At 39.9% G+C, this 18,006-nt stretch overlaps 1 protein-coding gene across 1 annotated transcript in view; it reads left to right on the top strand.

Annotated features, from left to right (window-relative positions):
- The window catches only part of ACER3 (alkaline ceramidase 3), a 63,995-nt gene that overhangs the window by 29,072 nt on the left and 16,917 nt on the right, over positions 1 to 18,006 (top strand). The window contains exons 3-6 of the mRNA XM_054219143.1: positions 1,625 to 1,677; positions 5,805 to 5,857; positions 8,290 to 8,371; positions 9,536 to 9,571. Of these exons, the coding sequence (XP_054075118.1) occupies positions 1,625 to 1,677; positions 5,805 to 5,857; positions 8,290 to 8,371; positions 9,536 to 9,571 (224 nt within the window). The remainder of the gene's footprint in view (positions 1 to 1,624; positions 1,678 to 5,804; positions 5,858 to 8,289; positions 8,372 to 9,535; positions 9,572 to 18,006) is intronic.

Genomic DNA, 18,006 nt, shown 5'->3' with positions numbered 1-18,006 from the left:
CTGCCCCAATATATTTTGTTAATTTAAAATCAGTTGAAATTTCTTATGCAATGATTTTGCTCATATTTGAAAATTACACTTGTCACAAATTGTAAGAGTTTGCATCATGAAGATATCGAAATCACCATGACGGCCAGGATAATGGCTGGTACTGTTTTAATTATGATCTTCATGGGCTTTTTTTCTTCAGCACAAGCAATAGTTATAAGATATTCTTTATACATTGAAAAATGGCTATGAGAATTTCTCATTGAAATCTCAATGAAGGTGAAAAACAGTTGTTACTGTATGCAAAGCTTTTTCACAAGCAAAACAATCAGAACTTACAGAAGTGCATATGGTTGTTTCTGTTCTGGTAGACAGCCATGGTTAATTTCCCTAGAGAATTAATGACATTAAAGTATTTGGCAATGTGTTTTTAAATATAGCTGTATTACAGTTTTATGTTTCAGTAAAGTTACATGATTAGGTATTTCATTTCATGGAGTGCGTGTGATAGTCACAATTCTAGACTAAAAGCATCTAAAGAAACTCCTCCAGACAAAGAAACATCTCCAGACATGTCTATCAATGGTCTTGGGAATCCTTTACAAAAGGCACAGTTTTTTCGGTAGAGGGCTGTTTATGCAGCAGGGAAATGTGGCTGTTGTGTGCAGAAAAGGTTGTGCTCTTGCAGCAAAGCGCAGCAGAACTACCCAGTGATCAAGGCTGGAGTGCAGATTGCTTGGCTTTCTCTGAAACTAGAGTCTGAGGTAAAACATAATTTCTTGAAGGAAGACAAGACATCGCATTAATGTTCCTGCAAAATAAAAATGAACGGGCGCTTAATGAGAGCGTTTAACTGATAACATTTCAAAGTAATGAATGATACATTAAATACTCTACCAGTTTTGCTTTAAACAGTGAAATCGAACTTCCAAGAGGCACTATCCTTATCTAAATGAAAAAGCAAAGTATATATCTCATAAATATATATATAGACAAAGTATATATCTCATAAATTAATTTCAGACGTAAATTCAGAGTTTAAAAATAAAGTATTTTAAATAAGTAAAAAGTCATTGCATAGAAGGATGGACTTCTAAGAATCTGATTCTGAGTCCTAGTAGCAATTCATGTCTTTTTCTAGAGCTGGCAAAAAGCTCCTTGTAAAATTTACCTTTTAAAGCTGGACAATAAGCAGAAATATTACAGAATTTGAGCAATGCTACCAGCTGAATGGTGCTTTGCATTAGAGAAGGTTTGAGACAAATCTTGAGGTACTTAAAAAAAAAAAAAAAAAAAAAAAAAAAAAAAAAAAGAGAGAGAGAAATAGAATGGTAATGTTCCATTTATTCTGGGTTCCCTCCACTCCGTTCCTCATTGAGATTACACCACTTCACAGGAGACAGCACTGAGAGGAGGGAAAGAGGACATCCACCCCCCCCAAAACCCATAAATTCAAGGACATGCCTGGTGACTAAAGTGTAAAGTAGAAGGCTGTGGAAAATCGGGATTTTGTCCATGAAATGAGATGCTGATGTTTTAATTTTTTTTCCCAGTAAAGTTCACGCATTTAAGTTAATGTTCCTGGAAGTTTTACATGTAGACTTTTATGTTAACCATAGTTTTAATTTGTTTTCAGCTGTGGGATTGGGATCTTGGTGCTTCCACATGACCCTGAAGTATGAAATGCAGGTGAGTATTGATAAGTAGCTGTGAATCATTTTCGGTGTGTTTCTGGCTGTATAATCATATTGCCATTTCTTGACTAGATGAAACTCATGTAACGTGAGTTAATCTACCTTAAGTAGCATTGTCCGACAAAAGAGTAATGCAGGTCGTGTTTCATTAGATATTTTCCACTGGTAGATATTCATGAATATGTACTTGCATCTAAAATAAGAGCTACAATCAATTGCTTATGTTGGTAGGAGACACTTTATCATTTGGGAAATCATACTGTCTTTTTTCTTGAGTTGTTATTTTAAAATTCCTACAGCTTTGGCTTAATAGCAAGCAGTATAGACTAGAATTATTTCTTGTATCCTTTTTTTCCATCTTGATGTTTTCTGTCATGTTTTCTATTTATCTAGATCTACGCGTAGCATTAATACTGAAGTCAGTATCTTCTGAGTAGCAATAGTTGAGTCTTCCTCTCTCTCTTATTCTCAAATAGAAGCCGTTCTGTAATAAATCATTGGGCATAAGGATCTGGTCCTGGTATTTCCCATTTCCTAAAGGGACACAAAGAGTCTTGTCCTGTTGTCCTGTTTTAGATCTGAGAAGAGTAAGGAAATTCATCTATGAATCAAAGTCAGAGTGAAGCAGAACTCGGTTCAAAATTAAGAAACCCACATTTAAAAATGTGTGCTGGAAGTCTGTGCTCCCACCGTATTCCATGGAAATAGAGTGAAGTCAGTGGAGTTCAGAAGAGCCAGTCACCTGCGCTGAATCATCCTCCAGACTCCGTTGGCAGTCTTAACTTAAATAATATTCATTTGTTTGAATATAGGTGTCTAGCGTAATTTTAGACCCTGTGAGCGTTCTGTCTGGCCTCCAGCTGCCATCCCACAAAGGTGCAGGTCTCTTAGACCCCCCCAATCACATCGGCCAGTCTCGGGTGGGTCTACTGGAGGTGACAGAGCATCTCAGATGGCATTACGCTCCTCTGCCGTGGCAACTGAATTGAGTCCTGGATTTCTACTGATCATAACGGGACCTGAGACACGGCATATGTGGACACCAAAAGTTAGGTGTCTTAAACTTGAACTGAATTACAATTTGTGGTGATGTTTGCCTCCATAATGCTCTGTTTTATATCTCTGGCGTGTGCTGGAGGCTGTCAGACTCCATGGAGCATACTGTTGCCACCACGTGAGAATATTTGGGTCTTTTCTTGGCATGAAGAAGGTGGTTTCTAGATCCATTTCACCAGTCTCTCCCAAATTGAGGTGTGATTTACCTGTATTCTCTTCAGTGGTGAAACTGCCTTGAATTGCCACCTTTTCATCTCTCTTCCCTCAGCTGCTTGCTCCCAACCCTGCCAGTGTTTCAAATCCTCTTTCTTGCGCTGATGTAGAGGTGAGCAAAGCCACCCTGAAACCTGGATCATTAAAATGATCCAGACTTAAAACACTCTCATTTTTTGGGTTGTTTTTTTTTTAGTGTGTGTAGAGGCTATTTTATTCCAAGTCACTTTGATGCCACTAGTGTGGCAACACACTTCTGGTGTTCCGTCAGAATAACTAAAGGGCCTGTGAATTGTTGTAAGTAGTGGATAGGCAGAAGCAGATGGGAGAGGAGCGGGAACGCCTTGCATCATCTTTCCAACAGGTGTGAAAGGCTTCGTGTGAGGCAGAGAAAGTACACTTATTATTTGGGCAGCCAAGTGAAATCCGCAAGTGGCCCATAATTATTCTGATTGCTAGCTCACGAATCACCAGAGAAGAAACATTTCAGCCAGCAAACAACCTTTTCTCGTTCACTTCATCTCTTGTTATGATTAAAAGTCAGCATTGATAGCTGTTCAGAGATTATTTTTTTTATCTTTGTTTCTTAATACTCTAAATAGTTAATTCATATTGCTTAATATTAAGAGAAATGTGAAAGCTTCTGTTCTTGAAACTATTTAGAATGCTTCTGAAGCGATCACCTCTTTCTCTTATTTTTACGGGAATCTGCTTAAGTGTACATTTCGCAAGAATCCAAAATGCTTATTTAACCAGCAAAATCAGCTCACTGAGTGTCCTGTCCATGTTTCTTCATTGTTAGACATGTTCAGACACGTTGTTGACAGTATTTCTGGAAGCATTAATTCCTTTGGATACAGAAGCCATTGTCTTCTGCAAGCAAATTCTAGCTAGGATCTTTCAAGAGGCTCTTTGATGTTACCGTTATGTCCCTGAAGTACTGCCAGCGCATGAACTTGAGCGTAATCAGCTGTCCAAATTTGAAAAAATTTGCTATATTGTATTTCTTATTCCTTTTTTCCCCCCTTTGTCTTTTATGAGGCCTTAAATGACTGCATGAGTTATTCCTGCAGCTAATTCCTATCACACTCGGCATATCACTGAAATCATAACTCTTAGTATAAAGTTGAATTTAGCTATTGCTTCTATTTTTTTCCTCTCTAAGGCATCACAGCAAAGATAAAGTAATGTGATGGCAAGGTGCTACCTAACACGCCAGTTACCTTCAGCTGCCATCTGTGTTCCTGACACTTTCTTTGTGCCATCTATTGCAGCCCCTGGCCCTATAATACACAAATTCAAGGATTTAAACCTTTTTCTGCAAGGTTCTTTGTGTGCTGGATCAGGTATTGGATCTGTCTTACTGTGGGTCAGGCGAGCACAGACTCCTTTGAGAGAAGCCGTGGAAGTGTGGGTGAAGAAGCAAGACCTGCCTAATAGTCAGTAGATCTGTTCAGCAGAATTGTGAAACGTTTTCTGAGGTTTCTGTGACCAAAACCACGAAAAAGCTAATAGTTCACACTCAGGATAATACACCTCTCTCCTTCTGTAAAGAACCAGATCGCTTTGTTTTTTCAATAGGAAATTTCAAAATTAAAAGGAAGGGTTTTGCCTGTGCAGTTAGAAAAATTCTCCCGTTTGGGAGCGGAGTCAGGCTGGCTTTATAAAGAGGTTTGTATAAGCTGGTATTGCTCTTAATGTGTCACATTATTCAGAAAAACACGATTGTGAACTTGTTAAGTACCCCGTACCGATAGTAGGAGAGTAATTGCTGTACAGGCTTGGCCGTGAACAACTTTCAGAATGATGATGGAAAAAGATCAAAATCTTGTTTCCATCCAGTTCTTGTTTTTCGTAGGAAAGACTCAAACCTGGTGTAACAGTTCTAAGATACCCAATTATTAACATTTGCTTAACGTATTAGAAATCAGAATTCATCGGTCCATTCATATGTTTTTGTGTTTTTATGATTTTCAGTCCTTCATAAAAGGAGGTAAGTTTAACTATGTCTTTATGAGCAGAAATTTGGTAATGTTCTCTGATGAGAAAAGTTTTAGAAGAAAATGATGGTGCTATTAATTTTTTTCCCCTCTAATGATAAATAAATGGCAATTTTGGGCATACCTGTTCTTGAGAAATCACTTCTCTTGTGATTACTACTTTAATTCCATCTCCATTAAGGTGGCAAGTTCCTGGAGAAATTACTGGTTTAGCTGTAACACACCAGTCTTCTCCTGAAGTATAAAAATTATCTGAGACAATAAAACATTATATGGCAGCTATAATTTGGGGGGGGGTGGGGAGGAGGAGCCCAAGAACCCCCCAACAAACAAACAAAAGCTGACTGAATTAAAACATTGTAAGAAATTTCCAAAATTAGGAAGTAAACATGCAAGCACATATTAAGGTGCTTCCTAATGGGCTACGATTCTATTTTATGTTACGGAAAAAAACTATTTCAGTTTCTCTGTGAAGTTTGTACAGAACTAAGCAAATGCTGCTGGCTATATTGAGCAGGCTATAAATGGGGTGGTATTATTCAATATGACTGTACAGAATTAATTCTTATAAATGTTTCAAGAGGTTTGAACAGCGAAAATGGCATGATCCTTTGAAGGCGTGGGCTTTTTATGAAACGTAATATTCAAAAGATTCAGAGTAATACGCTTATTAATGCAGCGTAATTCAGTACTTGAATAGGATTTGACGCTGCTGCGTACTGAAGTGCAGTCAAGAAGGTGGATGTCTGAATGACTTAAAAACTTTTCTTAAGACTTATCTCTGCTTAATTAACTTACACAAGCGTGTGAGTTAAAAGTAGTTTTCATGTTTTGATGTCTCTGCTTTTTGTAGCTGTTGGATGAACTGCCAATGATATACAGTTGTTGTGTGTTTGTCTACTGCCTGTAAGTATTTGTTAAATGGTTTGGTTTTTTTCTGAATATTTATGGAATATTAACTTTTGAAATGTAGAATCTGTGAAGCCCGATCTGGTGTATAGTGAGGCTGACACTGAAGCGTCTCCTCATTTCGGTGAATTCTCAGTTTTGCTCAGTACAGCATTATGACTTGGCCCTTAGAGCACCAGCCTGGCTTTAGTCCTCATTTGTGCTCATTTAGAGATGCTTCATCAGTGTTTGTTTAGCAAGAAAAAAAATAACTCTTTTTAAAGACTTTGTGTAATACACAACCAGAGCTCAGTGTTACTTGGTATGTAAACAGCAGACGTAATAAAATCAACTTCAGTAACTCCTACAAAATTATCAACATTGTAATTTATTTCAGCTGTATTTCTATGATGTAGTCTGACTCCGAATGCAAATTTCAGATTCCTGGTTAAACCTGCATTCCACTCATCTGGAAAATTAAAGAAAAAAAGATTTTATGAAAAGTTAAGTGCATGTTTTGTGGAGAGTGTCTTGGAGCACACATGACAGCTTAATGCCATGCCAGGATGTTTTCTTCCATTTAATTTCGGGAGAATTGTAGCATTTGGCAACTGTAAAGATACTGTAAACTGGCTTTTTCTTGCCTGTTTCTGCAAGGTCTGGATTTAACATGATTTGTTCTGTCACTTGGAAAATCCAAATGATAAATCAGCTTGTTGCAGTCAAAAAGACAAAAAAAAAAAAAAGTCTTTTTGCTTTTGAACATATCAAATATTCAGCTGATGAAAACTGGAATATCTTTGGTGAGGAGATTAGTGGTAGCTTGCAATGGGGATGGGATGCTGTAGGACTAAACCCGCAGCTGTGGAAATTACCATGGGTTTCTGATTCATACATTAGTACGATTTGTGCAAACTCAGGACCAGAATCATAATGCCTCTGTTAGTGGAAATATTGCTATTGTAGCTGCCTATCTCCTTGAAATTGCCTTTGCATTTATTTTGTCTGATTTGAATGTGATTGGAGAAAAGGATGAGAAGTGGCTACAAAAATCTGTTTGAGAAAATAATCATGCTTATTTTGTGCAATGGTTGCTCTATTATCTTCAAAAGCACTGCAGTCTGGTACTGCATTTATAGCTCTAATAAGATTCTGTGTATGTACGTTTGCTAGTAATTAAAGTGTTCAGAAGAATGAGCTAATGTTTATTTTAAGAGGCATTTAATAATCGTTTTGGTTTTCTTGAAGGTAGGTCGTGGGGTGGTTCTGCACAGGACGTTCCCGTATACATCGTTTAGTCCTCCTGACTCTCACACTGTGTAATTACTTTGACAAGCCATTTTAGAATCATAGAATGGTTCAGGTTAGAAGGGAAAGATCATAGAATCATAGAAGAGTTAGAGTTGGAAGGGACCTTCGAAGATCATCCAATTCCAACCCCCTGCCCTGGGCAGGGACACCTCCCACCAGCCCAGGTTGCTGCAAACTCCGTCCAACCTGGCCTTGAACACCTCCAGCGATGGGGCAGCCACAGCTTCTCTGGGCAACCTGTGTAGCACATTGTACTGTCTTGTAGATTTATTATTTATTTTTTTTCCCCTTGATATTCCTACTTTTTTTTTTCTCTGTTTCCTTTTATTCATCCATGATGGTGTCTGTTTTCAAAAGTTTATAAACCAAAAAACTAGGGAGATGTAACTTGGGAGTTACATAGACAACCTCCTCTAGCCCTAAGGAGGATTTTGTCCTTCTCAAAGTTCATTTTTGTTGGGTTTTTTGAACCTTTTTTCTGATGGAGATACGGTCTGGGATGTGTATATGTATGGGATGTGTAATTCCATCACAACTGTGACCGAAGTGTAGTGTAGAGACTGTGAAGCTAATTTTAATTAGTTGTTTTACATACTGGGAGCAATTAGCTGGTTTTACCGTCTACTTCTACCAGGACCCACTCTAGCAAATTTACTGTGCCGTGACTGTAGAAAAGCCATGAACAATCTGCATTTTAACAGATCTCTAGAGTTCACTGTGTTGTAAGGCAGTCCCTTTCCTATGCTGCCTTTAGCTCACAGATGTAATGTTTTTTGGCAGCTGTATTGCATTTTAAACTCAATTCTAATTTGCCATCCATTATCACCCCTTAAGCACCTTCTGAAAACACTTCTGCTTCCCAAACTCTTTCCACTGGCTGGGTTTTTTTTTGTATACGCATGAGCTTATTGGGGTTTTTTTTGCACTAGATTTTTTAAAAAAAAAAACATTTATTGGTAGAAGTGTGAATTTTTATATTGAAATTACACGTCTTTATTGGAGGAGCTACGATTTCTTGAAGGGCCTAAGACTCATTTGGATCAATTTTCCCGCAAATTTTGTGATAATATACCTTGAAAAATGCATCCTTTATATGGTAAGTGATGAGTGCTATTGCTCTCCTTTATGTTCTGTTCCAGGTATGAATGTTTCAAGTACAAGAACACAGTCAATTATCCGCTGCTTTTCTTGTTAATAACATACAGCTTCGTAGTCAGCATAGTAAGTACCTTTTTCTAATACGGCATTTTCACCTGTCCATGGGCAGTTTTCCTGCCAGTGAAGGAACGTTATACAGGCAGTACTGAGTCTCTCTCGCTTCCAGTCAAGAAGAACAAATTATTCTTTTGTTGGTAAAATTATATGCTGGCCAGAGAAACCTGAAACCTTTCTATCTAAACCACTGTATCATTTATTTATAAATGAAGACAAAAGCAGTAATCCAGTTGCTAGAGTAAATAGGAATGTGAGAAAAACAGTCACCGTCGACTTGTTTATGAGACCTTGGACAAGCTGCATTCCTCATCTTCCCTCACTTTAATTCATCTGCAGAAATGAGAATGATCCTGTTCAACAGACTGCAAAAACTGAACTGCGATGCACAGGCCAGGGTATCGTCTGGTGTTTTAAAACAACAGCCAGAATAAGAAAGGAACTTAGCTGTTAAAAAAATGAGAAGAATTTTAACGGTATCATGATTAACTTGATTCACTTCCTCAGTGCAGCGTGCTCCTTTTGTGAATAAAATGAGTTTTGTGCTGGCTGTCAAGCACAGGTGGAATGTCCTTCATTATTCTTATTGATAACCATTTCTTAAAAAAAAAAAAAAAAAAGTAGTATTATAGGTCATCTTCTGCCTTCAGAGTACTTACCTGTTCTCTTCTGTGCCTCCTAAAATTTTTTACACTTGTGGTATACTATGCCTAAGGTCTAGTGCCCTTCTCTCTTCAAAAGCAGAAATTAAATTAAAAGCATTAATAACAGGAAGAACTACTGGCTTTTTGTAAAATGAATTGAAATGTTAAAGCATTGTCAAAAACATTAATAATAGCCAATCAAAGTAGGGTACATTTTTTTCTTGCAATGCGTATTGTGAATGTGTCTGGTAATTTCTGCTGGTTAATTGTTTTTGCATGTGTTGCAACTCTGTTAAATGAGGATATTTTAGATGTTAATGTCTCTGTTTGTGCTTCTTAATTTAAAATAATTCCACAGTTAAAAGCTCAGGTTTTGCCAGAGGAAACTTCGAACGTCTAATCAACTTTAATGGTGCATGGGTAGGCACTCATGTCTTGATTCTAACAGAAAAAGTCTTGGCAGTATTTAAATGAATAATGTTATGATTGTTCTCTGTTGCAAATTATTTCTCTTTTTTAATCTTTCCAGGTTTACTTAAATTTGAAAGAGCCTGTATTCCATCAGGTAAATCTTGCTCTGTTGGAGAAGCTAATGTTGTTTCTAAACTATGCTGGTTTAGTGGAATATTTTACAGGATTTTAGAGCTGGAAGGAAGCTGGAAAGCAAGCACAATTTGCCTTTTGCTTTTTCTTTAAGCAGCGTTGATGCCTGTCACATTGCCATCCTCTTCCTTGCTGACCTGAAGAACTAGAATGGTTTAATGCGTGTTGTGTTTTAGCATTTGACCTAATATTTCACGTGGTTTTCAGCAGTAGCAAGTGTTAAGGAGGTGACCCTGGCTATGGGCTAAGGCGTGTGTGAGAGGGAAGGCTTAATGAGTCCTTGTCTGCTAATTTCCATTAGCAGCTGCTGTGAAACTGTGACCTGACATCGTAACGTGGCTTGGGTGACTTAACACCGTGTTCTTCTCTCCACTTTAATGTATTCGTTTGGGGGTTTTGTGAAGTACTCAATTTTACTTTGTGTAAATTCAAGCTGAATTTAAACACAGAATGTCTTTTAGGCTTATGTAGCAGACTGGTTATTATGGTCTTACAGGCTTAATGGCATATTGGGTACAGGTTCCTTTTGTAGCAGCCCAAAAGTATTAATACGCATCCACTGCCTGTGGGGACAGGACTGGTATCACTTGCCCCTTCACGGGAGGTTAGAAATTGTGCTCGTTTATGTACGCCACGAGTAGTTTTCCCTCATTTTTGATTTTTTTGATTAGGGATAACAGCTGAAAAATTGCCAAGCGAAAGCGCCAAGCTCTTTGCAGGACGGAGCTTTAAAGCCTTAATTTCTGAAATTGGTAGTGCCGTCGCTTGTCAAAACGTGCCTGCTGCATCAGCAGTTGTAAAAATGATACGTGATTCCTGGTGGTGGATTAGTGAAGCACTGATGAATAAAATAAATTCCCAGCTGCTCCAAATAATCTCTCCTAGAAATATGAATTGTTACTCTACCTATAGATAAAAAGAGAACCTTGCAGGCTTTTTTTTTTTATAATGTTAATTAAATCCTTTCTTTTTTTCCCCTACTTACATTTTGAGCAGGAAGATACCGGCTGGGGTGAAAGCAGCAATTTTTGATGCTTTTATTGAGCTGGTTATGACTGGTTTTGAATTAAGTGACTTAAAGTAATTCTGTTAAAAACAGTGGCAGAATTTACTACTGATACTGGACTTTTATTTCTTTAACCAATTATCTACTCAACCTACAATTATTGCAATAAATACATCACAGTTTTGCTATATTCCAGTTTGATGCATTGGCATAGGTATTGTCCCATGTCACAGATACTAAGACAATAGATATTATGACTTATTGGGAAGGAGGGAATAGGGAAACTCTAAACTGTTGCCCCAGACCTTTAATTTTTTGCATCTGGTTTCTCTTAAGTTCAGAATAGAAATTTGCTGTTATAATTTATACATGAGAAATCAAAGTAGAAAAGATTTAGGTCCCTAAAAGTGCTGGACTTTTTACAACAACTCTTTCCGAATTGATTTTTATGGAGAACATAAAGTTATGGCTGAATTCCAAATGTTCAAGTACTGCACTCATTTATTATTTTTTTTTCACAGTCTTTGCCAAATAAATATGTTGTAAATTCAGAGGAAACATTTCTCTTGACTGCACAGCTAAGCAAGGTTATTTTCTTAATACTTGTCCTTTATTTTAGAGTGCACCAAAAAAAAAAAAATAATCTCCATGTAATTTCAGTAAGTGTTTTCCAACTGAATGGGTTGCATAGACTTGAAGTAAAGTTAAATGTGCTCGTGCAATCAGAGTTTAAATCACAGTCTCGGTCCCTAACTGTATTGGAAAGCAGCGTCAGGACATAAAGCAGCATTTGATTCCTCTAGGTATTTGTCTGTGATCATCATCATTTGTCAGCCTTGCAAAAAGGGGAATAACTCCCTGGACAGCTTTATATTGTTCATTGTTTCAGTGTGGTTTTTTTTTTTTTTCCCTGAAAGGATTGCAATAAGAATGGAAAAGGATCCTATTATATTTAGTAGCCAGGATCTAAACCTCATTTTTCAGTGAATTACTTTCTACTTTCCTTCCCAACTTAGGCTTATGAATTGCTTACTGCCAGCAGGGTATGAAGGGGATTTCAGCTTGTTATTCATGGCACAGTGGCAACAGAGACCAACTCTTTTTCTCCATCCACATATTGCAGATCTTTGAGGGTCTTAGTGCTTTAACCATAGGAGGAATGAGAGGCAGGTTTTGGTCAGTCGGTGGCTACACATCATTAGAAGGAAAAAACCGCTTCCCCACCTGACAACTGAGCTGGGTGTTTTTTGCCGCCTCATCAATTAAATGGAAGATAGCGGTGGCCTTTACAAGCACGTATTTTCTTGTTTATGTCAAAATCTCTCAGGCTAGAGCACTGTTATTACCTAATTTCCATGGTGCTAAACAGCCCTGCATCCCAGTTTCCTAGTTGTTTTTAAGCCAGCATCATTGTCAAAGCAAACAGCCATACCTCTCCCCTCTTTCCCATCTGGCACACAAATTTCCTCTCGGATGTGAATTTGATTGGGGAACTCAACAGGATAAAACTCTCCTCAGAATTACTTTTAAATCAGATTAGTTCCTTATCCCTGTTTACTGCGTGTATGTTTGTGCTTATACAAGGAAAGGGGTGGGGGAAGACTGGCTGCTGCTGTGGAGCAATCCATAGACACACAAATATAAGACAGCCCTGGAAGTAGAAGAAATTACCCTGGCAGTTCAACTTCTAGACTCAAGTCTTACAAATAGGCTTCTTTCTAATGTGATATGGCCTAGAAAGCTGTCACCTACAAAGTATTGTTTTCCATCCTGATTTATTTATTTGCTACATACCAAAAAAGAAAGAGATCTGGGAGTCCTGGTGGACAACAGGACGACCATGAGCCAGCAACGTGCCCTTGTGACCAAGAAGGCCAATGGCATCCTGGGGTTCATCAAGAAGAGCGTGGCCAGCAGGTGGAGGGAGGTCATCCTCCCCCTCTGCTCTGCCTTGGTGAGGCCGCATCTGGAGTGCTGTGTCCAGTTCTGAGCTCCCCTGTTCCAGAAGGACAGGGAACTGCTGGAGAGGGGACAGCAAAGGGCTACCAAGGTGTTGAGGGGACTGGAACACCTCTCTTAGGAAGAAAGACTGAGGGATTTGGGTCTCTTCAGTCTGGAAAAAAGACGACTGAGGGGGGACCTTATCAATGCTTAGAAATACTGAAAGGGTGGGTGTCAGGAGGATGGGGCCAGGCTCTTTTCAGTGGTGCCCAGCGACAGGACAAGGGGCAACGGGCGCAAACTTGAACATAGGAAGTTCCACCTAAACATGAGGAGGAACTTCTTCATTTTGAGGGTGGCAGAGCCCTGGCACAGGCTGCCCAGAGAGGTGGTGGAGTCTCCTTCTCTGGAGACATTCAAAACCCACCTGGACGCGTTCCTGTGCCACCTGCTCTGGGTGACCCTGCTCTGGCAGGGGGTTGGACCAGATGATCTCCAGAGGTCCCTTCCAGCCCCTGCCATTCTGTGATTCTGTGATATGCTGGCTATGCACTTGTAGTGATCAAAAGCCTCAGTGCGCCAAGCTATGTGAATAATAAAATAGATCTAAAAACTTGTTTTATTTGCATAGTCATCTGCTGCAAGAGTTTGAAACAAATTTTTAGCAAGCAAATAATTGAAAGCTAAATAGAAAATCAGATTAAATAGCTGTTTCTTCTACATTAGGAAATGTGATTTAAAAAATGTCGTTTTGTATAGACATTCCAGAAGTGTTCCAGTGTCCCATGAGAAACTAAGCAAGCTGGAGAAGTAGATCATGATGAGAATTGCAAATAGGGTAAGGGAGTGACTAGTGGAAAGTGACTAAAGGAGATGATGAAAGGCAGTCTCAGTCTGGACAGTGTCGGGATCAGTAATGGGGTTGTCTTTTATTTAACAACCAGTAGCAGGAAAAAATCGTGTACTGATGATGCAAAGTTCAGAGGCGTCACTGAGTACAGAGGAGATGACGAGATAACTGGGAGACCTTGAGGACTAGGATGACAAATGATTCAAAATGAAAGCGCATGCACTGATGGGCAAATACCAATTATTCTTGTTCTAAACTGCACACAGATCACCAAAGGAGGGAGGGAAGGACTACCTGGATGTGTTCGCTGATCACGGCGTAATAATAGGACCAGTGAATTTTCTGCAACAGTGACAGAAGTAAAATACAAGTATTTAATTTACCAATTAAGGTGACTTTGGGTAAGAGGGAGTGAGCGAGCGTGGGAGAAAAAGGTATTTCATTTGCCCTAATGAAAAAAAAATTAATAAAATTGTTCTCCATGGGTATTTTAAATATGCAAATGCAAAGAAGGAAGTGAAATCATGATGAAATGTGTATGTAGAAGTACATACGGGAAACGGCATGAAGAATATGGTATGTCAGGGCACAACCTGCTTAAACTTAGAGTTCTCCCCATTTTGGAGCATCTGTGTGGACCCGCTCCATGTCCTACAGCTCTCCAGATTCCCTCCTGCTGCTGAGCAATCCTTAGTTGTAGGCTTGTGGCTTAATATATTGTGCCTTTTAATGGAACATCTTACATTCTACATGTTCAGGTTGCCAAGCAGTCTGTTAAAATGACCTTTTCAGGGCATGTCTTCACCACAGAGCTTTTTCTACTTGGGCATTGTCCTGCTGAGGACCACGTCTAAAACTAATTTGAGTGACAGTTCACTCTGTTACACAGCTTATTTGGGGATGTCTTCCAGCAAGCTGGAACAGCTTTCATTCTGGCTAGTCCTTCTACCTGCACAGTAGCTTAGGGAGTGTGGAAGGATGTTCAGACTCTCCAAAGGATCAGCTCTATAAGTTGTTGAAGGGGAAGCTGAGTTTACTACTGCGGGCAGTGTCTCAGAAGCTCTGGAGAGCTGCTCCGTGACATGCAGCAGCAGTGACTTGTGTGTGGCTTTGCCATCGCGTACGTGCATCTAAACAGGACCAAACCACGGGAATCTGAATGATTTCATTCAGGAGCTGTCAGGGCAGCATACCGTATTAAACAGCTGTAACTGTGCTGAGTTACTCGGTCTTTCGCTGACATCGTTGTTGTCCTTCCTTTTTCTCTCTGCTCAGATTTCTTTTCCAGAAATCCAAGATCACGTGGAAGTCTTGTTTTCTTTGTTGTAAATTGCAAATACAGTTTCCAACTGCTAGTACTTAGGCTAACTGTCTTTGATAGCTGGTTAGTATATTAATACATAAGCAGTGGTTGCCAAGAACCTAAAATTTTGCTGTGCGGTTCCCAATGTGTACACTAATATTTGAGGCTGATAAATTGACTTTATTAACCAAGGATGGGCAGAAGGCCAGGAGCAGAGGAAACAGAGAAGTGGAAATAACAGGCTATTGTTGTTTTCTGTACTAGAAGGGTAGAAGAAGAACCAGTTTTGTATGCTCCCCCCAGCGTGGAGTACCAGCCTTGCCTATGACTTGTGTAAGAAGTAAATCTATATGATTTGCTTAACTGCCCTTCACATCAAAAATGCTGCCAAACACTAAGCCCTGAAATGGTTCCCTCCCATTTGTGAATTAGAAGGATGTTCTTCATAGTTGGCCTTCATATCAGGTAATCCACTAGGTATTAACAAGACTTTGGGTTTTTCCCCATTGCAAAGATACAGGCTTCAAAGCTGAAATAAATGCAGCTTTATTTGCATCTTAAACAGCAAAGAGGGAACTGTCTGGTGATAACAAAAGATGATGAGATTCTGCTGCTTCCTTTTGTTTCAATTGTAGTGCAAGGGCGTCCTTTGGCTGACAATTTAAAAGCACTGTGAGACAAAATAGCACAAAACTTGCTTGGGTTTTCATCTGTCACTTAAGTGATGTGTTAGTTAAAGAAGAAGAACAAAGAGAGCTAAAGGAATTGAAAAATTTGAGTCAACTTGAATAAGGTAGACTTTTTTTTTTTTAAAAATCTTATTTTATACTTTATTCTTCTTTGGGTGGATGGATAAGACCAAACAAATAGTAAATCCATGGATAGTAAAGGAGTAAAAGTAAGCACTGCTCCCTGAAGTATAAACTAAGTTGTGTAGCTCAGTTTATAGGTCTCTAGTAAGAGCCAGCTGTAGCGAGCCGTGCAGCCCCGGTCTCTGCGTCTCACCGCAACACCTCCTCGATGCTTGCCTTCAGCGTGGCGAGGAGGATTGGAGCACGCAGAGCAGAACAGTTTGTTGTTCCAGTCTTTCACGGGCTTTTAAACACGAGCGTGTTTTACTGCTAACAACCTGTTTGTCTGGGGGAGCGGAAAAGGCAAGAAATTGAAGTGTCAACTGTGGGCATATTTTTCTTCAGTCGCTGCAAGGTTCTTTTTATTATTTTCCTTCCTCCCTCTGTTCAGACTGTCCTCTTCTGCAAGCCATTAAGCAACTCACCAGGAGATACCAAGCCAGAGGCTCTACAAAGAAAGCTTTTCTTAGCTTTTAGCTAAGAAAAAGCTTTTAGCAGCTGCTGCAAAAAAAAAAAAAGGCATTTTTGGCCTGTGTTTTCCCTGGGCTTCAGGCCGCCCGTAAGCCATGTTTCTCTAGGCATAGTCTGACACTATTTAGCTCCTTGTACAAAGAACCCAAGAGTAAATCGGATAAAAGCGTGAAGGTGGGCCCACCCCTAACGAGTATGATAAAAATTTCTCTTCGTGGGGAGGTTTTTTCCTGTGTCTCTGATGCAGAAGAGCATTTTAACAGTGGAAATTGTGGGAAGGAGGAGATCAGCAAGGAAAGGGCATCAAGCTGTGATTTGGGTTCCAGAGGAGCCTTGCTATGGATTTGTTCCTCTGTGCCATCCCTTTCTTAGAATAAATCACTGGGTTTGATTTGGAAAGCGAAACAGGCTGTTTTAAATGAGGCTGATGAAGTAAAATGGCATTTAACTTTTAAATTTAGTCTGCATTTGTTATATGGTGGGGTCTTAGGCAAAGTGATACTCAGGCTGTGTCTAGTGGGTTTTGTTGGTTTGTTTTTTGTATTTTTTTCCCCAGATTTATGTGCTGTACCGCAGCGAGGGAACTGGAATTAGCTAATGGGTTTTTTTTATAAAGTACAAGCCAGAACCAATTAGCCTTTCAAATATTTTTGCTTTGTTTAGCTCTACAGAGCAGAACACACAGTAGTAGCAGTTTAGTTACTGAAGTTATTTGATCTGACTCTGAATGCAAATAAAGAGCTGCTGTGCTGAATGACTTTGCATAGTCAATATTGGAGCTTATTTTTACCTGTTGTCAAACACAAGGGCTCTGTTGTCTGCCTTGTTCTGTATATATGCCCTGATAACATGATGTGTGCTCCTAACCTCATACTTAAAGCTAAAAGGAGTTTGAAAATTTGCCTTTGTGGACTTTTGAAAGGTGGGTTTCACTTTGCGTTATTACAGCGATCTATTTTATGTCAGATGACTAGAGCCGTGGAAATGCTTGCAGGATAGTAATAGCTGAATGCCACGGTTCAGGCAGAGGAAGAGGTAGGCCTTGCCTTGAAGAGGATGTAGTCTAGAAGGAGGAAAGGTATGAGGAGGTCAGTAAAACGTGGTAAGGACACTGGTTTGTAAATACACCTCTGTGAGGTTTAGGATCATAGAATGGTTTAGGTTGGAAGGGACACAGAATCACAGAATGGTTTGGGTTGGAAGGGACCTTAAAGATCATCTTGTTCCAACTCCCTGACCTGGGCAGGGACACCTCCCACCAGACCAGGCTGCTCCAAGCTCCGTCCAACCTGGCCTTGAACACCTCCAGCAATGGGGCAGCCACAGCTTCTCTGGGCAACCTGGGCCGGGTGCTCACCACCCTCAGAGTGAAAAATTTCTTCCTAATATCCAATCTAAATCTACCCTCTTTCAGTTTGAAGCCATTACCCCTCGTCCTATCACTACATGCCCTTGTAAATAGTCCCTCTCCAGCTTTCTTGTAGGCCCCCTTCAGATACTGGAAGGCCGCAATAAGGTGTCCCTAGAGCCTTCTCTCCTCCAGGCTGAACCCCCCCAGCTCTCTCAGCCTGTCCTCCCAGCAGAGGGGCTCCAGCCCTCCCAGCATCTCCGGGGCCACCTCTGGCCCCGCTCCAACAGGTCCGTGTCCTTCTTATGTTGGGGACTCCAGAGCTGGAGGCAGCACTCCAGGTGGGGTCTCGCCAGAGCAGAGCAGAGTAGGCAGCCAAGGCTTATCATTTTTCTATTTCACGTAAAACGAGGCAGCATTAGATAGGAGTTAGATAGGAACAAAATGATAAAGGAAAGTCAGTGAACAAGGAAGCAAAAAATAGCGAGGGGTTCGTAGGCCAGTGGAAAGAGGCAAAGAGGAAGACAAGACTGCTTGGAACAAACTGCCTTTTGGCTGGAGGAAAGTGGTGTTCAGGATAAAAAGCTTGTAAAGCAATTTAATGTCACCAGTGTCTGAAAACCCTTC

Source organism: Rissa tridactyla, chromosome 1 (genome assembly GCF_028500815.1).
Source record: "Rissa tridactyla isolate bRisTri1 chromosome 1, bRisTri1.patW.cur.20221130, whole genome shotgun sequence".
NCBI lineage: Eukaryota > Metazoa > Chordata > Aves > Charadriiformes > Laridae > Rissa > Rissa tridactyla.
Note: the sequence above shows the minus strand (reverse complement) of the source record. Positions and strands in the feature narration are given on the sequence as shown.